This window comes from Astatotilapia calliptera, chromosome 23 (assembly GCF_900246225.1).
Source record: "Astatotilapia calliptera chromosome 23, fAstCal1.2, whole genome shotgun sequence".
Classification (NCBI taxonomy): Eukaryota; Metazoa; Chordata; class Actinopteri; order Cichliformes; family Cichlidae; genus Astatotilapia; species Astatotilapia calliptera.
Window position 1 is genome coordinate 41,876,811 of NC_039323.1, and position 22,377 is coordinate 41,899,187.

At 45.3% G+C, this 22,377-nt stretch overlaps 2 protein-coding genes across 9 annotated transcripts; both read right to left on the reverse strand.

The window, feature by feature from the left end:
- Positions 1 to 892: 892 nt before the first annotated feature.
- On the reverse strand, positions 893 to 12,331 carry LOC113016762 (cyclic nucleotide-gated channel cone photoreceptor subunit alpha-like). Of its 8 annotated transcripts, XM_026159856.1 has the most exons (10): positions 12,076 to 12,331; positions 10,985 to 11,080; positions 10,151 to 10,234; positions 9,654 to 9,893; positions 6,786 to 6,872; positions 6,156 to 6,212; positions 5,113 to 5,307; positions 3,467 to 3,568; positions 3,281 to 3,387; positions 893 to 3,186 (listed from the first exon to the last, which is right to left on the reverse strand). In XM_026159856.1, the coding sequence occupies exons 5-10, from the start codon at positions 6,857 to 6,859 to the stop codon at positions 1,832 to 1,834; spliced, it is 1,890 nt and encodes a 629-aa protein (XP_026015641.1). In that variant the 5' UTR covers positions 6,860 to 6,872; positions 9,654 to 9,893; positions 10,151 to 10,234; positions 10,985 to 11,080; positions 12,076 to 12,331; the 3' UTR covers positions 893 to 1,831. The 8 variants fall into 8 exon arrangements, with proteins under 8 accessions (XP_026015641.1, XP_026015647.1, XP_026015644.1 ...); XM_026159862.1 differs by lacking the exon at positions 10,985 to 11,080 and having other exon boundaries at positions 12,167 to 12,331; XM_026159859.1 differs by lacking the exon at positions 10,985 to 11,080.
- Positions 12,332 to 13,826: 1,495 nt separating this feature from the next.
- On the reverse strand, positions 13,827 to 20,716 carry atp1b1b (ATPase Na+/K+ transporting subunit beta 1b). Its single transcript, XM_026159337.1, has 6 exons — positions 20,473 to 20,716; positions 18,507 to 18,635; positions 17,016 to 17,171; positions 15,574 to 15,758; positions 15,351 to 15,434; positions 13,827 to 15,261 (listed from the first exon to the last, which is right to left on the reverse strand). Exons 1-6 carry the CDS (start codon positions 20,564 to 20,566, stop codon positions 15,001 to 15,003), a joined length of 909 nt encoding a protein of 302 aa, XP_026015122.1. The 5' UTR covers positions 20,567 to 20,716; the 3' UTR covers positions 13,827 to 15,000.
- Between the last annotated feature and the right edge of the window lie 1,661 nt (positions 20,717 to 22,377).

The window sequence follows — 22,377 nt, forward strand, 5'->3', positions numbered from 1 at the left end:
TAAAGATCTCACATGACTAATGTCCATCCATCCATCTTCTTCTGCTTATCCGGGGCCGGGTCGTGGGGGCAGCAGCCTAAGCAGAGAAGCCCAGGCCTCCCTCTCCACAGCCACCTCCTCCAGCTTATCCGGGGGAACACCGAGGCGTTCCCAGGCCAGCTGAGATATAATCTCTCCAGCGTGTCCTGGGTCTGCCCCGGGGCCTCCTCCTGCCCCGAACACCTCACCCAGGAGGCATCCATGTCAACTAATGTCAACACTGTTAATCATACATACGACATTAAAAGAAATAATTCTTTGTTTTGCACTTTAATATTTTGGAACAACACAACTTATTTTCTTTGAAATAAAGCGTGCAAACTCTTTTTGCTTACTAAACTAAAATTGCTCATGCTTGCAGTAGATGCTTCCTCAGTGACACCTGCAGAGCTCTGGAATCTAAGCTTTCACTGCCTCGTGCACATTCGTGTTCCTTCATGCTGACTAAGATCGTTCACAGGAGCCTAACTGATCAAATGTTGAATGTAAAAGCAGAAATGGAAATCATAAACCCTGGACTTCAAACCGAAGCCTGCGTGGAAGTGCCAACAACTGCAGTTCCTGTAGTCATTCCCCACAGACTCAAATTTCAGATGTGAAAATGACTTGTAAAAAACAGTTTTGGTGTCTATTGTTTGTTGTTGAGGCTTAAAGTTAGGGCAGATGTACCAACATCTGCAGTCTGCATGGCCCTACTTCTGCTAACATGGTGAAATTGAAGTCTCTGCTCGGATTGAGGCTTTAGAGCATGTTTCAGGGGAAAGGATACACCACTTTTCAAGAGTTTATTGTCACTTTATTATTTTTAAATTTATTTACAGAAAGCACATTTCTTTATATTTAAAATAAAAATTTGATGATACATATTTTGAAATGCTTTTATAATATTTGTGTAGGTGTACAGAGGCCCATTCAGCAGATATGTTCCAGTGGAACCTCCTGATCTATGTTCATCATGGTAAAGACTGCCTGAGCTTTAGAAAAAAACTGTTGTCAAAAATATCAGCACAGCAGTTTGCAGCTGTGCTGAAGGATGAGGCGGTCAGTTAAGAGCAAGAAAACCGTTACTAGTTTGATTCCAGCTGCAGACACGAATCCGTTCAAGGTTGCGTCTGGCATAAAACTGTCAGTCATCTCAGAACACGCAGAGGCGAAGCAGCAACAAAGAGCAGCTGTTAAATCTCCAGATCTGGTTGCAGTTTCAAATCTCTCTCTCTCACTTTGATGACCAGAACTGAAACTTGTCGGTGTGGTCCTGTTCTTCTAAATGAATGTAGAAAATATTCATAAAAGGTCCTTTTTAGAATTCTTTTGACTAATTGCGTCCTTCAGAAGAGTTATTCTGATCACAATAAAAGGAGAAGGTCCTGTATGTGCAAAGCCCAGGTCATGGTGTCGTTGCTGAACGAGCCGCTCTGGGATTCTGGGCAGAGTAGTAAAGAAAACGTTTCCCACCAGTATTGGTTGGATGCTCACACCGATGCTAAAGTAGTGCTCCTTTAGAACCTGCTTGACTGCTGCTGTTGATTGGTGGCAGCTTTGTCTTTGCTTTTATTCCAGGTTTGTCCCTCCACATGTTTCTGATCATCGCGTGCAGCCTGTTATTGTTATCACTAACACAAGAAAAGACATAATGATCCACATGGTGGTACGACCCGTTGTTGTTGTCTATGTGTGGAAACATTGTTTGAGGGCAGTCTTATTATTTTTGCATCTTTGGAAGTACTGAGCGGATGCAGTGTACTAGTCCCTGTAAAGAAGACACTCCCTATGTAGTACTGATGGCCAACCTCTACTCATCTACTCTGAGGCTTCTGAACTGGTTTGATAAATTACTGAGGCGCTGCTTGAGTTTACGCTGAGAGGAATCGTATTGATTTGTCAGCTTTCGAAATTTTGCTGACATGATTTCGAAACTGGCTTCAATCTGATCGACTTTGTTCTCCAAGTCTTTAGCATCGGTAGCAGCGACAAGCGACTCATCTATGAGATTGTCTTTCATCAGAATGGCCCTTCCTTTCTCCTCCAGAGCATTCTTAGCATCAGGATACTCTGTTAGTGCCTCCATGAGATCATCTTTGGACAGGGCAAAGAGATCAGAATAGCCCACGCTTCGAATGTTAGCTGTTCTTCGGTTACCTGCCTTACTACCTTTGATCCCAAGGATGCTGATTTCTCCAAAATAAGCTCCGTCACTAAGGACCACAAACTGGGTAACACCATCATCTGCTACTACAGCGAGCTTTCCTTCTTTGATGATATACATTTCCCTACCAATATCCCCTTTCTTACAGATGTAATCCCCAGGACTGAAAACTTGAGGCTGAAGCTTCAGGACCAACTCAATAAGCAAACCAGCTTCACAGTCTTGAAAGATGCGCACTTTTCTTAGGGTTTCCAGATGTACGTTAATGGCTATCTCTGCCTTCAGCTTGTCTGGCAGATTTTTTAACACTTGCTTTTCATCGCAGGTTTTCCCCTCAGTCCACAGGTAGTCAAACCACTTCACCACCCTCGCCTCCAAGTCTTTAGTGACCTTTCGAAATTGCATGTACTGCTTGATAGAGTCAATCTTCGCCTGGAACTCTACACGTGCAGCATTCATGTTGGAGATCATGGCTCCAACATTTCCAACAATTGTTGCAAAGATCAAAACCCCAGTAAGAAAGTCAACCACGACAAAAAAGTATTCAACGTCTCGGACCGGCGGTGGTGTCTCACCAATAGTGGTCAAGGTAAGAGTGGACCAGTAAAAGGAATAAATGTACTGTCTGGACAGCTGAGAAAACTCTGGTTTTTTCGGCCCGGGGTAGACCCATGTGTCTGACCCAAAACCAAGTATTTTTGAGATGGCAAAGTACAGGCACCCATTCCAGTGGATGATGATGATGATGTAAAGTACAAGATTAGCGATTCGGAAGATGTTTGGAAAATTGGTTCGCGTTTCAGTCCGGTCGAAGAACTCAAAGAGACGGCCTAACCTAAACAGCCGGTTGAACCTCCACTCTGGGTTGTTGATTCCAATATAGAAGAAAACAATGTCAGTAGGAATCACTGATAACATGTCTAACTTGAACTGGGGTGTCTTCATGTACTTTTCCTTCAGGATCTTTGCATCCTTTACAAGAAGTCCTTGCTCCAAAAAACCTATTGACAAAGAAGAAAACGATAATCATTATCATATACTGTATTGAAGATTTTATATAATGACAAACTGAAAATCTTAGGTTTCCATCAGTACCTGTCCTGGCTCTCACAAAGATGTCCATGCAGTAGAGGGCATCTGACACATAGTCCAAAACCAGCCAGAGTGTTGAATTTTGATACTGTAGCTCATTAAAACAAGCTCTGTATGGAAACAAACCATGACTGAGACCCATGAACACTAACAACGATAAGAGAAAATACTAAATACATGAATTCAAACCTTGCCACCAGGAACATCAGATTGTAGAACACTGGGACAGCTATTGTGAGCAACCAGTAGTAATACATATCCGTGGCTGGGTCCATGATCCACACCTCCTTCCTAAATGAGAAGAAGTTCCCTTTTAATAAAAGTATGTATTTTTTTTTTAATTAAAAAAAGTTAGAAATGCAATGTGAGCTTAATTTTGGCAGTAGTCACAGCCGATCTGCAGCCTGGTCATGGATAAAGTGTATATTACCTAACTGATTGCAGAGTAGTTTCTGGAGGTTTCAAGGAGGTAATGTGCACATGCAAAAAAAGCAGTCCTACATATTTGTTTAATATGTGCGTTGAAGGACATGTCCTGGTCAAAAATGACTCCAAGGTTCCTCACAGCGTTACTGGAGGCCAAGGTAATGCCATCCAGAGTAAGAATCTGCTTAGATACCATATTTCTAGGCTTTTCAGGGCCGAGTACAATAACCTCAGTTTGATCTGAATTAAGAAGCAGAAAGTTAGCGGCCATCCAGGTCTTTATGTCTTTAAGACATTCCTGCAGTTTAACTCATTGGTGTGTGTTATCTGGCTTCATGGACAGATAGAGCTGGGTGTCATCAGCATAGCAGTGTAAATGTATGCTATGTCTTCTAATGATGCTGCCTAAGGGAAGCATGTATAATGTAAACAGAATTGGTCCTAGCACTGAACCCTGTGGAACTCCATAATTAACCTCAGTGTGTGAAGAGGACTCTCCATTTACATGAACAAACTGGAGTCTATTAGATAGATATGATACAAACCACTGCAGTGCAGTACCTGTAATACCTACAGCATGTTCTAATCGCTCTAATAGGATATTATGGTCGACAGTATCGAACGCTGCACTGAGGTCTAAGGGACAAGCACAGAGATGAGTCCACTGTCAGAGGCCATAAGAAGATCATTTGTAACCTTCACTAAAGCTGTTTCTGTGCTGTGATGAGCTCTGAAACCTGACTGAAACTCTTCAAATAAACCTCTGCAGATGATCTGTTAGCTGTTTGACAACTACTCTTTCAAGGATGTTTGATATAAAGGAAGGTTGGAGATTGGCCTATAATTAGCTAAGACTGCTGGGTCTAGAGATGCTTTTTGAGTAAAGGTGTAACTACAGCCAGCTTGAAGGCCTGTGGTACATAGCCGATCATTAGAGATAGGTTGATCATATTTAAGATTGAAGCATTAATTAATGGCAGGACTTCTTTGAGCAGTTTTGTAGGAATGGGGTCTAAAAGACAAAACTTTACTTTGAAGGCAAACAGCCTCTGTTTCCATTTTGTGCACCATTCTTCAAAATCTGTACATAAAATAAAATAAATAGATAAACTTTTTGAATGCTAGATTTGAAATTACACCCAAAAGCAAAGATAAAATTGTCTGGATGTTCCTTTAACATAACATTAAGTTTTGAGCAGTATGATTAAAATGGTATCATGAGCGGTAGTCTCTTTTTTTGTAAACTGTATATTGAACCATTGGTGGACTCTGCAAACTCTTACGTGGATAACCTTTGCTCATATCCACACAACCTTTTCTCTAATAGAGATTTAATTATTTCAGGCGTAATATTATGAAATTCACAATATTCCTGTTTGTTACATCCCTAAAAAGTATGGTGTACTTACAGTTCTTCCTTTTTATCATCCTTTTTGGCGTCCTTTTTATCATCCTTCTTTTCATCCTTCTTTTCGTCCTTCTTTTCGTCCTTTTTGTCGTCCTTTTTGTCGTCCTTTTTGTCGTCCTTCTTTTCATCCTTTTTGTCGTCCTTCTTTTCATCCTTTTTGTCGTCCTTCTTTTCATCCTTTTTGTCATCCTTCTTTCTGTAATGTTCATAAACAGGTAGGGGATGTACTCTTAATATCCTCTGTATTCCTGACATTTTCATCATCTTCTATCTCCTCCTGTGTCAGAATCATCCTCTTCAACCTTATTTATATAGCATCAAATCACAACAACAGTTGTGGCACTTGGGTGACTGTTGACACAGTAGCCCAAAAAGCTTCTAATAACTGGCGGAAGCTGCTAGAAGGTGGATCGCAAGACTTTCATTTTTACAAGCTCTAGCTCAGAAATGATGTGCTTGTCGAGGGATGCGTCCTGTCTTTAACCCCAGTGATCACCAGACAAAATGACGCCTGAATGACAGTTAACGGTTTGAAAGTCTACTAGTATAAAAAGTCAATGCATGAGAATAAAAGAGCATTAAATTCAACTGAGCTCCTTTAATACAGTCTCAGTATATTGAGAGTAAATGTCATTAACGAGGGAGCTGAGAAGGTCACATTGACATGCTAAATGCTTCTTGACACACTTCTAGTTTTTGTCCCACATTTAGTTTGTTTGATCTCTCTAAATAAAGTCCTAAACTCAGCCCTTACACTCCACCTGAGGGCGGCCTCTAGTCTAACTCAAGAATAACACACATCTCTGTCACAAACATCCTACGCTGCCTTCGATGGCGACGATACGTTTAGCGATGAGACCTCTGCTCACTGATTGCTCAGCCCCAAATCAGACCCTCATCTGAACCACAGGTTTGACACAGCACTGATTCAGCTGCCTGAACTGAAAGGTTTGTGGACAGCTGTAGAATCTGTACACGGACGTGGAGAATGTCTGACTCATCAGTGAGATGAGAATAAAGACGTGTGAGAGGACGTCATCTTACCCGTCATTGTTGTTGCAGTTGTTTGTGTTCTTTGCGGCGAGGACCCGTTGAACATCGCTGCAAGATCGATAAATCATTGCATGGATTTGCGACCAAGGAACAATTTAAGAATAAGCGCGGTCATTACGGGCAGCAGGAAACCAACCATGAGAAGATAAACACATCACACACACAGGTTAATTATGAGACTGTAACTGGGGTTTGAACACATGTGAATAATACAAGATCATCTGTAAATACATGCAACACGTGTCAGCGTGTCCACAGTGGGTACATGAGTGGCACAACACAGGAAACCACTTCACTTGTGTTTCCTGACATAAAGACGGTAGCAGTGCCACCCTGCTCTCTTCTCTTTTGTATTGCATGTGCTCTTCACTGGGACAGCTCCACTAATTCCTTCACACTCTGCTCCACGCTGCTTCGTTTTATTCAGCTTTGTTGTGTCAGAGCCTGGAATCAGATTCCTTCGTCCTCTGCTGTGTTGGCTGTGTCTGACTGAGTACGTGGAAATCTAATTGTCAAACAACTGAAGCTAGTTGTGTTTTTATCACTTTTGAAAACAGCATATTGATGTTGAGTCCATTCAGTATAATAATGTTCTGTTGCAGCTTCGGGTTGAAAGCTCACCTGTTCCCCACGGCGCCGTCTCGTCTGCTGAGGACGGGCTCCGCAGGGCCGACGCTGCTTCTTCCAAAGTGCATCCTTGAAGACTACCTCGAATGAAAAATCCAAGTGACATACTGGATTACAGGAAAACACGACCTGCACTGAGCCTGTTTCACCGGGTCCAAAGCTGCATACAGGCTCTGAGGTCAAAGGACACTTTGCTCATGTGCTGTCGTAATTAAAGTGTGAGCACAATGAGCACTTTAAATAGAAGTAAATAACTTTGTACTTTTTGAAGCCAAAGTCCCACATTCACAGCACTCGTTGGGCTTGGTAGTGTGATTGAATTCAATTCAGTTCATTTTATTCACACAGCGCCAAATCCCAACAACAGTCACCTCAAGGCGCTTTATATTGTAAGGTAGACCCTACAATAACACACACACAGAAAACCCCAACAATCATGTGACCCCCTATGAGCAGCACTTTGGCAACAGTGGGAAGGAAAAACTCTCTTTTAACAGGAAGAAACCTCCGGCAGAACCAATAAAAACTAATGATTCAGTGCAGAGAGGTCTATTAACACATAGTGACTGAAGAAGAAACTCCCAGTGCATCATGGGAATCCCCCAGCAGCCTACACCTATTGCAGCATCACTAAGGGAGGATTCAGGGTCAGCTGGTCCAGCCCTAACTATATGCTTTAGCAAAAAGGAAAGTTTGAAGCCTAATCTTGAAAGTAGAGATAGTGTCTGTCTCCTGAATCCAAACTGGAAGCTGGTTCCACAGAAGAGGGGCCTGAAAACTGAAGGCTCTGCCTCCCATTCTACTTTTAAATACTCTAGGAACAACAAGTAGGCCTGCAGAGCGAGAGCGAAGTGCTCTAATAGGGTGATATGGTACTACAAGGTCATTAAGATAAGATGGGGCCTTAGTTAGGTGTGTGATGTGATTTTATGTGATTTTCAAATGCAGTTTGATATGACTGCAGCACAGACGTGGTGGTGATTGCATAGAGATTGCTTGGTTTTGGGGTCTTTCTAAGAGTCACATAGTTAGTAGTTAGTGGTTACAGTTAGCAGTAAGTGTATTTCATACTCTTCAGTTGAATGTGCTTCTTTCAACATTAAATCATGCGTTGTAAAAACAAATGTGGACTTGTGTACTAAACATGTCAAACAGACAGAAATTATATCGGAGCAGCTGAGACACATTTTCTCTAAACACCGGGTCTCTGTGGCTTTTAAACCCCAAAACACGCTGCGCCAAAAACTGGTCCAGCCCAAGGATCGGGTCCCCGACACAAACAGAGTAACACAGTGTACGCTGTTAAGTGCAGGAGGAGTGCCAGGATTTATACATCGAGGAAACCAAACAAGCTCTGGCTGAGAGGATGGACCAACACAGCAGAGCCACCTCGTCAGGCCTGGACTCTGCAGTCTATCTACACCTACAGGCCAGTGGACTCTTTCAATGATGAGGATGTAACATCCTGGACAGGGAGGAACGCTGGTTTGAGGGCGGAGTCAAGGAGTCCATTTACGTGAAAAGGAAAAGACCATCTCTGAATGGAGGAGGGGCCTAAGGGTACATCTGTCACCATCTTACAATGCTGTGATTGCAGCCATTCCCCACCTCTCTGTGAATGGGACTCATGGTTATTGATCAGTGATTGTTGCTCAATGGTCATGAGAATTTGCGCAATTATGATGAAGGAGCTGACCTCCCAGCCCATTGTTGCTTCAGTGGGCTGGTTTCAGTCATTATGCAAATGTCCTGTTTATAATATTGAAACCTGCAGTCAGCTGAGACTGAAGACGTCACCTGATGATGACGAAACGTTTCTCCCACTGAAAACATCCAGATGAACAGAATCAACTTCTGGGAGAAATGAGTACAAACTGCATAAAGAGATAAATGCACCACAACTCCCACAGCAGGGCAGTGATCCCAATCACACCACCAAAGTCACCACAGAGGTTTGAGGATGAATAAGTGGAAGATATGTGTGTGAATGGGTAAATGAGGCATGCTGTGATACAAATCATCCATAGCCAGTACCTGTTGCCAAGGATGTTCAGCAGCATATTCTGTTTTATGTGACTTGTTTCTGTCTGGAAACTATAAATAATGTTTTCTATCTATTCTGTATCCACCGCCCCAAACGTGTCAAAGCAAATGGTTGGATGTTATTTCCTGTTAAAAATGTTTTTTCTTCTCACTGTAACCAAGTGCTTGCTCAAAAGGAAGCTGTCCGATTGTTGGGGTTTTCTCTGTGCTGTGATTTACAGGACAGCTAAAGACAGCCTGTGGAAAAGACTCACAGACTAATAATAACGATTATGTAAGTAGTGGTATATAAATAAAACTGAACCAAATGTTGAAATGTGAAATTATAAACTGTGGCGTAGTTTCATTGTTTCATTTCAAACCTAAGAAGCAGAAACGTCCGAACACATCTGACCTCAGCTCTAGAAGCTACTCTGTGCCTGCAGTTATTAGAGAGCATGGTGATGAAGTCTGTGGCTGATGACACACAAAAAGGTCTGATAAACAGAAACATTTGCAGCCTGGGCTTCTACATATTTCATTTCATCCTTTTTCCTGTAGAAAATCTGTTGCATTCACATGAAATCAGAAGAGGATTCAGCAACAATGTTGTGACCAGAGTCTGCGTTTAGTTTAGGAGCAGCAGATAAAGAGCTCCTCTCTTTATTTAGCCTCGTTGGCTCTGCATGGTTCTTCTTTAGCACCGTTGACTCAAATCCCTTCACTCCCAGATCACAGCAGCTAAAATTAGAGTTTCAACCTGACATTTAAGCTCTAACTCTGGGCAGTTCTGCAGTTGTCTTTGTGCGATCACAGCCACTTCTTATTGTGTAAACTTACCTGAATGTGAGAGATGATGATGCTGAGCAGCTTCCACCTGTGAAGGGAATTGAAGATGAGCGTGGAATAAATCCCACGTCGCTCAGGTTTGTTTTCTCCTTCAAGAACCGAGCCGAGGACACCTGCTCACATACTTCTAATGCAAGTCACTGCAGAAAACCAGAGTCATGCTTTATGGTGGATGAGCTTTTCCTGTGGTGTGGGAGACTTTCTGCTTCTTGTGCACTCCGCACCACCTCCCTGCAGAAGACGGAGGGAGGGGGAGGAGGCGGAGGGAGGGGAGACATGAAGGAGTCGTTTTCCCTGCATACAAGAATCACCAGACAAAGAGCTGGCGACACCGTCTGTGACAAACCATCGTTTTTGTGGACTTTGTGAGTCCTGACTTCACAGAACTCGCACTGATCGTTTTACTGAAAGCCTTGAACAGGCGTCACTCCAGCAGTGTGACATGAACAGTGTGTGTTAGTGCAGCGGAGGCTTCAGTGTGTACTTACAGTTTGCTTATGAAGCCAATCCCACTGTGACTGTAGCTTGTGCTGGTGTAATCTTCATACATTCAAATGTTTTGACAGCATTTCCTGCAGGTAGAGAGTAGAGGCATATCAAAATAAAGACTTACTCTTTATTTTTATCCCTTCCAGTCTGAGTAAATCCTCTTACTGCGTGGACGGCTAAAGTAAAACATCAGACTCCACCTGCAGCCGACGGAGGAGCAGGACCTCCTGCAGCCTGCTCTAATTTGAGCTGGACCGCGAGCTCGCTCACCGTCTGTGCTGCTCTGTGAGAGCAGCTGCAGAGTGGATGTGACGGCTGCACAGGACAGTCAGTCATCATCTGACTGAGGTCTCCATCAGTGAGGTAGTGGCTGTGTCTGTGGCTTCACATGAGGAGATGCAGCTGTCACTGAAAGACGTGCTCGTGTGTGTGTGTGTGTGCTTAGCTGCAGCCACTCAGATTAGGAGCTGTAAATGAGATTGGAGTTAAGCTGTTGATGCCTTCTGGCAGACGAAGAAGAAGAAGTGATGATCAGAGTTCATGTGTCTAGTGCGGAACAAAATCTGTAAAAGCTCAGGCAGAAAACGCTTCATGGCCGACCAACAGCTCACCACGACACACTGCTATAGAGGCCGTGTCTGTGCCATATGCACACTGATGTGCTGGGTACCAATAAACAAAGCGCTGCAGCTCAAATGAAACTAAGTGTGAGGCCTGGTGCAACTATCAACAGCTGGTTTGTACAAGCAGACAGGGCTCACTGTCATCTCTCTGCTAATTCCCAGACCTGCTGATGTGTTAACAAGCTGCTGACAGCCACTCATCTCACTCACCAATTAAATTCATTACAGCCTCAGTGGCAGCTCTACCTGCGTCCCCAGAGGAGCATCCTGCAGCATCATCATGTGCCTTCATACGAGACCTTCCAGCTTTACAGAAACAAGAAAACATAGTCTAAATAATCAGCACAGCTGAACACACACAGTCTGTGCTGCCAAGAACACAGGTTCAACCTGGTTCCCAGAGCACTCCTTTAAATAATCAGCCAAGTTCTCCTGTAGCGTTAACAGACAAAAACCCCACTGATCGAGTCCTGAGTCTTCTGTTTCCTGTAGCTGCTGAAGTCTTTGCACACATCAGTTATTTGTCGGCGCAGACTGAATCTGTGTTGATGCTTTTATGTGTGAATCTTCCTGATTATGTACCAGCGCGTCACAGGCACGGACTCACGGAGCGCTGCTGCCCTCTTGTGTTCAGAAATAATCAGCAATACATCAGTGGTTCCCAAACTGTTTGCTGCCCCCCCCCCTTTGTTTTACAAGAAAAATGACTGTCTGCAGCTTTACACGCAGTTACTGTCCCTCCATTAACAAAGGCAGAGGCGTCATTTTACATGTAGTTGTTTTTTCCTCAACATTGCTGTCAATACCATCCATCCATCTTCATCCGCTTTATCCGAGGCCCGGTCGCGGGGGCAGCAGCCTAAGCATGCTGTCAATACATTTTTCAAAAATGCCTCTCTGTGCAAAATGGGTTCAAAAACATAAACAGCTGTGGGATCCTGTTAGTCCGTGATTTGAAGAGCCCAGCGCTGCTCCTGACGAAGGAAAACCAACCCTGCAGGGAGACCTACCTCGGCACCCGTGCAGGTGAAGCCAAAGGGCAGATTTGCTTCACAATACTTTCTAGTCTTTGGCTTAGAATGAAGTTGGTTTGGAAACATATTCAGCGATGCTTCATCTCCTGCTGTGCGTTTGTGTGGGCGCCCTGCTAGCCGTGTCCAAGCTTTGTTTTTTTCCTTTTCATACCGTGCCCCCCCTGCCATGGCTCTGCGGCCCCGTAGGGGCGGGCCCCACACTTTGGGAAGGTCTGCATTAGGCCCACCATTATTACTTATTATTTAGACTGTGAGCACGATACGAACCCCTGGGTTTCTCCTGATGTCTTTATTGGAGTGTGACTCGTGTATGAACCCTTGGCTGCTCGGAGAGAGAAGAAAAGCACGGTGCATTTACCAAACGTGCTTCGGTGTTTTCCACACATGCATCAATGCCCCTCCTGTAGTAAGACACCTGCTCACTGGTGTTGGCTGGTGGGCCTTGCTTGTTGCTGTGGATTGATTCTTTTTGTTTGGCACACAGGTGTGCTGATGCAAACAGATCGTATCTACCTGCATGCGGTGACAGGCGAGCAGGTTGATTTATGCAGAAGGAAAGTGAGCTGATTAACAAGGAAAACCAAGCGGCAGAGAACATGTAAAGATGAACAGTGAAACCAGGACACACGTGTCCAGGGGCCAAGAGGACCTCAGTTTGAAGCAGCTGTTATAAACATGTCCTGTTAAAAATCATCTCATCCTCTACATAAAGAGAAAATCATTTCTTTCTTTTCTTTGGGCCAGTGCACAGCGCTTTACACACCCAGTCACACACTGTAGATACAATCATTTTGCTGCTGTATAATCAGCCTTTCTTATATACATCATCTCATCATATTTGGAATAATCTCTAATAGAGTCTGTTTCTTAATAGATTTTCTTTAAAATACAGTGAGGTTTTTTAATATTGTAATAATCCATATTCATGCAGATATGCATAACAGATCACTTTTAGTGATGCTTTTAGTGCAAAAGCTGCTTGTCCCCCTGGCGAGCTCGTTCCTGCTCATAGCCAGCGCGCTGTGGCGTCACGGGCGATCGCTGGTTAACGGTCATCATGTGACGCATGAAAGCCAGATCGTTTCATTAAGGAGAAGTGGTGATGAATAATTTTACACACACACATTAAAACAAAAAAAGCCTCAAGTAACGGGTGCTTTGCCCCCCGGCGCCTGAAACAACATCTCTGTGTTAGCTGCACACAGCAGCTTCCTCCTGTAATTACAGAAACTCAACACTGGACACTCAATAACTGAACAGGAACAGAAATCGTCCAGTCACGGTGCCCTGCCCTCAGCCAACAACAGTTCATTCATCACTGAGGCCAAACGGGACGAGGGGGAGGGCCCTGTCCTCTGTCACACAGACAGGAGAGCCGACAGAGTTAGCAGACACTCTACTTTCAGTGTTGAGAAAGACTTTGTTCCACTGAAAGCAGCTTCAGACCTGTTTCCATGAAGCGTGAGATGAAGCTGTGTGAGCATCTGGAAGCTCTGAAAGAGCTCGAAAAGGAGTTAAACATGAAGTTCAGCCTGGATGTACACAAGCACGCTTAAAGCTTCCTTTGTAGTCTTTTTGTCATGTGACTGCACATGAAAGGTCCTGCACACATGCACTCTGAAAACAGGATGGCTCCCAGTTCACCAGTGCCGAATGTCTACTTAGACGCAGAGTTGAAGTGAATAACAGAGTTTCCTGTTTTATAGAGCCTATAGCTCGAGCTGGACCAGGCGACCCTGGATCCTCTCTTAGCTAGCTGCAATAGCTCTGCATCCCATGATGCACTGGGTGTTTCTCCTTCACTCTGTTTAATCATTAACTATCAGTCTGTCCCCTGTAGTATGTAAACGCTCTACTGCATTACGAGCATGACACGAAGTATAAAGGGTTTTATACTGAGCTGCAGGATGTGGACTCCAGGCAGGAAGGACGGAGCCCCTCGTTGGGGATGGCGGGCAAACACATGATGCAAATGTGACGCCGACACGAGAACAGACAAAAAGAGCACGACACCAGAGGAAGGTCCAGTCGGACTTTATTGGTTTCTATCTGATTAAATGAACAGATGAAAAGTTGACTGGAGGTAAATTTATGGTCGAATGTTTTACATCAACATGAGATCCTACAGAATATTAAAGCCAACATCGTCATTCATCTAAGCCACAGAGCTCTGCGTGAACTCCGTGTTTTTGGACAAATGCATGGACATCAGGCCTGTGGAAGTTAGCCGCCTGTCAGCTCTTCGTTACACACTCGCCTACATTCACGGCCAGAACATAAACTCAGAGTTAACCGTTAAAGGTCGCAAGGCAAGACGCTGACAGCCTACAAAGGAGTACTGCATTGCTTCTGATAAAGACTCTCTTACACTCATCACTTTGGTATTGCATTATACATTACAATATTTTGCAAAGAAATAAAATGTACAACTGCATAAATATAAAAGTCTTCCAACATGTTTCATGGTTGCAAACATTCAGAGAGTTGCCAACAAAACAAAAACAAACCCTTTAGTTAGCACCGTCGCCCTTATAACAGGCCAGGGTCTAACACACTGGACACGAGTCTACATTCAAGGCAGAATCAAAAGTTAAAGGCATGAAACAAATAAAACCCAATCACACAATTGAACGATTTAAGGAGGTCTCCCACGATCAGCTGTAAAAGAAATAAAGAGGAGAGGTTTCCTGGAGTGCAGCGTTTTCCTTACATAGATCACAGCGAGGAACCATTTTATTATTAATGTTATTATTAAGGACATGTCTGAGGCTCATGGCTGGCACTGCTGAAGCTTGCTCATACAGTAAGATGAGGTTGAAGGACCCGATCTGTACACTCCAAAGAACTAGCTGCTAAAACCACACAGGCAGCGATACAGAGGGGACAGACAGCTCGCTATGCCGCGCACACAGACTCCGTGGAAGTGTCCCATGGCTTGTTTAGAGGTATCATTTACAGCACACTAAATATTATCATTGGCCCTATTGCTACGTTCCCCTAAATTTGATTCTAAGGCTAAGACAGAAATACAGAAGCAAGTGATGAAAGCAGATTACACAACAGTCCCTAACAGCGTTTCCCCTTCACTCAGCCAACACGAGCTAATAGCTACAGCCTTGCCCCTCTCATCTCATACAACTGACTGATACTACAGGGGGGTGGGGCGGGGGAGTGCTATGGGCCTGATGGCGGTCATGATTCTTCAACCTGGATCTTGATCTCAAAGCGTCCCTGGTAGCGGTCCTTCTCGCTGTAGTCGATGTTATCTCCGAACACTTTGCACTCGATGCGGAGGTCAGTGTTCCGGGTCAGGTTGGTGAACTGCAGCGCCACCAGCGGCTGCAGGTACTGCGGGTGCAGCTTCTTGCCGTAATAGGGGTAATACTGCAGGGGGAACCCTTCACCGATGCCGTAGTACTTAATCTCTCCGATCTTATCAGCGTCCTCCTCTTTCTGGAAGAGAGAACGTGCATACATGAATTCGTTGTCAGAGGACAGCGGGAGCGAGGCCATGCTACATGCTGCGTGCGGGCTGTGCGTACCTTGCTGGTGCAGTAAATGGGGATCACGTTGGGCTGCACCTTGGGTTGAGCCTCCTCAGGAATACTCTCATTAGAGGTAGGAGGCTAAAGAAAGAAGACGAGTTAGCCAAACCGTATGAGCGCCGACTGCTGCTGGGCTTTAACAACTAAGGTGACATTTTCATTTTCTACCAAGCATTGCACTGCTTTGGTCTCCAAGTAAACAAAAGAAGGCTAAAGTTACCCGCGGGCGGTAGTTGACAATTCTGTTCAGCTTCACAATCAGACAGGGTTTGCCCTCCTTGAAACCAAACTCCGTGTCCTCCAAGCCAGAGCAGGGTCCCAGCAAGGCCCTGGAGAAGCGACAGGCCTTTCGGACACCCACATCACTGTCCAAGTCACCCCTGTTCTTGTAGTCTGCAGGTTGATCTAGAGGAACAAGTAAAGGGTTACGTTTCCTAAAGTTGGGTTCTTCCAGGTCCAACATGGCATCTATCATAGTGATGGAAAGGATCCCAAACTAGGGCTGGGCGATATGATCCAAAATTCATATCTCGATATTTTTTAGCTGGATGGCGATATAAGATATGTATCTCGATATATATTTTTAAAGCCATAAAGTAAGAACAAAAAGAGAGTTCTTAGTCAAAGCTGTGTCCCAGATGTCACACAGGCACTTTTATTAACATAGAGCAGATGTACATAAAATTTACTCAAAAATAAATTATGAGCATTTATTAAATAATAATGCTCCATAAATAAAAGAAAACAATGTTGTTTTTGTGCATAACAAAGAGCTCACAATTGTGCAGTCAAAATGTAAAGTAAAAGACGAGCACTATAACAAAGACAGATTTCACAGCTGCTCTGTTCCCAACTTGTACTGCGTGACTGACAGCCTGGAGTTTGAAATCCGCTTCATAACCACGTCTCTTGGTGCCATTTATGGTCCTTATACACAGTAGGGTAATATTACGTTGAAGCACAGTACGTATCACTCCGCGAGGCTCAGCCGTAATGCTCCGACAATCCATCAAGCGGTGCAGCTCTGTAGCTTACCAAAGTCGTACTCAAACATTTTTGACAGATTGCTGAGCGCCGTGTTCCACATAAAATCGGTTCGCGGCCATCAAGCACAACCAGAATTCATACATAAGGCGCGCTGTCAACTTTTGAGAGAATGCAAGGATTTTAGTCCATGCAGCACCTCTGGGCTGCATGGCGTTAGCGTGGTTAGCTCGTTAGCACGTTGACGCCGTCCAGCCCCACGCACGGGGCGATGCGCAGTAACTCGTTAACGGAGATTTGCCGTGTCCATCTTGTCGCTTCCTGCAGGTGAAGCGATGGGGGAGGAGGGGGAGTTGTCTTCAGTGAAGGAGAGGCGAGGCCGAGTAACGTAGAGACAAAAGTGGACGAAAGAGAGGCAAACTTGCGGCTCCACAAGTATAATTATAACGTAACATAGACTATATCGATATAAAGGATATTGTCACATCTTATATCTCGTATAAAAATATATCGATATGTTTTAAAAACTCGATATATCGCCCAGCTCTATCCCAAACCATCACGTACAAGCTCAGCCGAGCGGAGCGGTAATGCACAGATGTGTCGGACAACAGCACTTCCTGTTTGCAATCACATTTCTGTTATTTTCCAGTAGAAACTAGTTCAAGTGATGCTTACCTCCACAGTCTTCAAACTTCATCTGGTCTTTCTGTTTACTCTCATCGTACTTGTCCAGGAACTCCCTCAGAGCCTTCGTGTGAGGCAGGAAGGTCTCCACGGCTCGGGGGTTGAAGGCCATCTCAGCTTTATCTGACCGTGGGGTGTGTGTGAGGCCTGCAGGTGCACAATCACAGCCCTTTGTTATCGCCAACATTAACAACTATTGTGATGTCACCCAGTACGGTTTTCAAATCCAATCATTTTGGAGGCAGACGCCATATTTGCATAATACTTAGATCAGGTGAGTGCGGAGACGAGTGGCTCAACAGGTGGAGCTGTCTAACCGGACTAATGGCACTGAAGCCAAAGCTGCCCTGCCTGGTGCCTCCACTGCTGTATGAGACTGTGTGCACAGACTGTACATGTTTATAGCACTGACTTGCTTTTACAGCCTCAGGTGGCCATTGAAGGAACTGCAGTTTGGCACTTTCAGTGCCGCTCATCATCAACACCAGATCTACCAACACAATAAACTCTTGTTATACAGACAGTCCTGTCACAGAAGCTCACAGGCATCCTGGCAGTAGCCCCACCTTTAAAGCTACCAGACATTCAGAGTTACAGTGAAAACACACACTGCTGCCAACGTGCAGAATCAGTGCAACATCGATCTCACGGCAGCATCCGAGGGACAGATACACTTTTCCCTCGGCTTTCAGTCATTGTGCTAAGATGGGCCGAATACAGTCTGAACTGGGACTCGGATGAAAGCGATGATGACTGGATATGAAAGCTGATAAGTGACTTTAAAGATAAACAGGGCCGCACTGCAGTGTGTGCTTCGTGTGTAACATTAACGATCGCTACACGACTTTAGCTGAAGACAGATGAGGATGCAAAGACGCCAACTGCCCCCAGCCTTCAGTCTGTCAGTCTCACACACAGCCGGCCCTCTGTCATGGAAACAGAGCCGTGGTGTGTACACAGCAGAGGCAGCGGGGCCATTATACGGCGAGTTCTTCTCCACAACAACGTCAGGCAGGCCAGACTGAGCACAGGTGCTTTAAAGGCTACTTTCAGGTTTGGAAAAGTCTTTTTATGTGTGATGCCCAGCTTTGTGGTTACTGTATGTGAATGTGCTTCACGTCTGCACCTCAGACGCCCTAGATATCGCTCGCTGATCAAGAAAACAACTGAAAAACTTCAGATGACGTCATTAAACTACAAGCAACATAACAATCTCTCTATTCAAAGTTAAACCCTGAAATGTTGGAATAATAAGTGGGAATTTTGTCAAAGGGTTTTTGGGAATGTTGACTAAATCGTGATAAAATGTTGGCGTTCTTACTGTGCAAACTGTAACATCTCCTCTTACCAGCAGCACTTTATAAAGACAGCGAGTTCAGCTCATTGCTGCTGCCTCCACAACAGTCCCAGTTTATCATGTGACCCCTAATAAAGATTAACTGGCCATCCTGTGAAGAAGATCAGCAGACTTCCATCTCTTACCAGGGGGTGCAACTCTGTCCTGCCAGGTGGGCTTGTATTCACTCAGAGTGAGCAGCATTGCTTGGATGGTGCCAATGAAGATCCCAGCCAGGCAGCCGTAGAATATAACATAGAACAGCGTAATTTTGACTGTGGGGGGAAAAGGAAAGAGTGTGTCAGCACAGAGAAAGTTAAAACTGCTGAGAACATGGAGGAAATGGTGTTAGTTACTGCTGACTGGAATCAATATTTTAGAGGTGGTGCAGATGATATGTTACATGATCTTCAGACTAATCATATGGACCGTACAGCTGTGACTCAGAATGAAACTACAGCGCTAATGAGGAAACAGAAACAAGGTCGCCAAAAAGGAAAAGGTCAGAAGCTGAGTCAGCACAGGCGACTGGTTTCCACGGTTGGTAGAACGAATGAGACGCTGCACATAATGAATAAGCAACACAACAAGAACAGCCTCAAACCTGCAGGACAGACGAGTGCTGTGAGGAAGGTCACAGTAAGACAGCGCGCCAACGCCTCACTGTCACGTGGTAACAGCAGAGCTACTGCGTTAGACACTTTGTCTCCGTCTCCTAAGGAGACTTTCACAAGACTTCACGAAAATTAGCCGTTATAAAAAACTCAGTTAAGCCGAGTGACAGCAGAACCTCAGCTTCAAGCGCACCTTTGACCTGACGGAGCCGGCTGATAATAGAGTCTCCAGATTCATTTAGATTAATGAGTGGCTGGAGCTGCTGTGTGTGCACAGAGCAGACAAAATGACTGCAGAGCCATGCGTCACTCTGAGGGGGAAACACTTCCCAGCCATGAGTGCTTTAAACCTGACATGCCAACACTTCTATAGAAACAGTGGAAAACACACTTTTAAGGAGTTTGAGTGAACTCGGAATGAGGCTCACAAAAGACTCCCAACTACATCCCTGTATCAGTAACACAGAAACACGATCCTGTAAAGTCGGTCCTCACAGGACTTCAGCCTTCTCATCAGCACACTGCAACTCAAACCCCGAATGAATCCGGTTATGCTACTGTGAAGTTTATTCCCAGCAGCTCAAAGTCATCCAAACCCCACAGCCACGATTCACCTCGCTGCTTGCAGGGTGTAGGTGCACGCGCCTGTCCTCACGGTGTCACAAGGTCACCTGAACCAGTTATGTGACATTTTACCGGAAGTCGTTACCGGCAAGGGCATCTTAAACTCCAGCATCCCCCGGGCACTACGGCCCTCACAGTGCCAGGACATCTGTAGGACACACACTTCAGTTACCACACACACACACACACACAGGAAAACTGATTCTAGCGATTTAAACTCCTTAATTAAAGCGTGCACGCTCACGTGCACGCTCACGTGTACCGCTATCGCAGCACTGCGCATGACACACTGAAACGCATCTGCACTTTGCGATGACCTGAGAAGGGCGAACCGTAGTCCCCGCTCAGCTCGGGTCCAAACCGAGCACACGCCGGACTGAACCGGGAGTCCACAGAGATGAAGCGGTGACATTCACACGAGGGGCAAGGACATGCGCACTGCCGAGAAACGGGAGAAGGTCGAGCAACTTAATGACCGCATTGTTCCTCGGACTACAGCGACACCTGAGCCTGGCTCCTTCACCTTGGCTCACCTTGGACTCTGATGCAGTTTTAACCCTTTGCCTGCCCGCTTCGCACCTGCCGAAAGACACCTTGACCGTTTTACCCGACAACAATCAGCCAGCGCGGACGACTCTAAGCTCCAATCAGCGCGCGCAGCACCGGCTCTTCGCACTGCAGCGCGCACGCGCTCCCTGCACGGACAGCACGAGCACAAACATCACGAGCCTGCTTCACTGAACGAGCTCAGCGGCAGCTCGGGAGTTGTGTGTCGTGTGTTAGTTACAGACACCCAGAGAAAGTCGGCTCAAACAGGTGCTTGGAAACACAGACGGCCGTGAACGCGCGTTTGCCCAGTCTGCCCAATACTCACACCAGCTGCCCCCGGTACGGCCGAGCAGCTCCCCTGTCTCCGAATTCCACAGGAACTTCTTCCATCCACCATCGTCCTTCTTATCGGAGGGCATGTTGCTATAGTTCCTTTAGTCGTCCCGGGGAAGAACACTCCGCGTGCTGTAACCAATTCCCAGCCTGTCCGAGAGGCACCCAGCGCAGTCCTCCCTCAGGCTCCCCAATATAAGCGTTCGCCCCTGACTCCGCCCGAAACTCCAGCAGTTCACCTAGGAGGAGGGAGGAGCAGCGCTGACCAATTAAAGGCCGCACACCGAGCGTGCGTAACTCTGACGTGAGACAGACCGACAGAAAGCGGCGCAAGTGGGCTCAAAGTTAAAAAAAGTGGACATATAGTTCTGTACATACTCTACAAAAACCATAGCCTGCTTAGCCCCTCCCTCACACACACACACACACACACACACACACACACACACACACACACACACACACACACACACACACACACACACACACACACACACACTCAACACTTCAGCGATGTTCTGAGGATTTCACCGTGTTCACATGAAGTCACTGCATGGGAACAAGTCACATCCTTAATGCGAGATTACAGTGCAGCAACCTGCAATTCTCAAACACGCCGGCTCCTCTAAACAGTCATTATGGTGCAAACAATACAGTCATTTCATCCCCTTCACCAGTGAAACAGAGCGCATTCAGGGGAAGCTTGTGGGCCTCGCTCTCAGACCTGTTCCCACTTTAACTTGGTGGGTGTCCTGTGCTGCTGTGTGCAGTGAACCCCTTCTCACACACACCTCGGGGATAATAGGCTCTAGTAACTTAGTACATACCATATCCTGCCTTCTAGAGCCCGTGTCCCTCCTCTGAGGCTGCCTTCAAGGGCGTTTCAGAGCCAGGGTCATAGTAAGCTGATGTTCTACCTAAGATCAAAGTATGAAGCATTCATTTCAGACCTTTTAGAATAATACAGCATGGATGTGAATTCAGTTAGGAAACAATAAAAACACGAGTCCGTTGGAACCTGAAACCATCAGCTCACCAGCCTTCTGCACATTTATGTTGTTTGTGTGTGAAATCACTCAGCAGTGTGCTGCCCTCTGGCTTTCTTCAGCTATGTGCATTTGTTTGAATATAAACATTTGTGTGTAGGTATGATTGGTCAGGATTGTGCACATGCTGGTTTTGACCTTTAAATATCACCTCAAGGACAAGATGAGTCATACTGAGCCACCAACACTGTCCGGCTCTGTGACACTATCATGATGGAAAGACCTGCCTGACCTCTTGCTCAAAGTCAGGTCCCTTACTCTTTCTCCTTGTCCCGACACTATCACCCTGCCCACACACTGATGTTTATGGAGGGCTGATGGGGAGGTAAGCCTGCTTTGGACAACAAAACCTCCTCATGGTTAATCAATGCTAACCACCGCGTACAGAGATGATCAGGGCTTTAACAAACTCTGGCTTTAAGCCTAAACTTTGATGTAGAAAACCCAAAGTAATCAGAGTTCAGAGTTCAACCACCTCTGAAACAATAATACAAACTAATAAAAAGCCACGATCAATGGATCAAGGAAATATGGGAAGAGGAGAGCTTTGGTCTGAGTCCACTGGAGCAAAGAAATCTGAATGCCTGCCAATGCTGAGCGTGATATTTATCTTAAGAGGAGTGGAGAAAGAAGTCGTTGCTATCTAACTCTTTCATCATTTAGCCTATTTTCCTTAAGAGATGATAAAGCCACAGTCTTGCTGGACTCCTCCTTATATTAGATTTGTTTTTAAAATCTGCTCAATCAGCTGTAACCTGGCAGGAACTGGTGATGCTCGCTGACAAATATGTATAAACAATATGAGCCAGTCCTAAAAAGTAGGACTTCAATTTTAATTATCAGTCATTACC

Coding starts and splice junctions, on each gene's coding strand:
- atp1b1b (XM_026159337.1), bottom strand. CDS start 20,566: ATGCCCTCCGATAAGAAGGACGATGGTGGATGGAAGAAGTTCCTGTGG. Junction 15,759..17,015: donor GAAGTTTGAAGACTGTGGAG/GTAAGCATCACT, acceptor TTGTTCCTCTAG/ATCAACCTGCAGACTACAAG. Junction 15,435..15,573: donor TTGTCAACTACCGCCCGCGG/GTAACTTTAGCC, acceptor TTCTTTCTTTAG/CCTCCTACCTCTAATGAGAG.
- LOC113016762 (XM_026159862.1), bottom strand. CDS start 6,859: ATGCACTTTGGAAGAAGCAGCGTCGGCCCTGCGGAGCCCGTCCTCAGC. Junction 6,213..6,785: donor GACGGCGCCGTGGGGAACAG/GTGAGCTTTCAA, acceptor TCGATCTTGCAG/CGATGTTCAACGGGTCCTCG. Junction 3,569..5,112: donor GATGATAAAAAGGAAGAACT/GTAAGTACACCA, acceptor CTTCTCATTTAG/GAAGGAGGTGTGGATCATGG.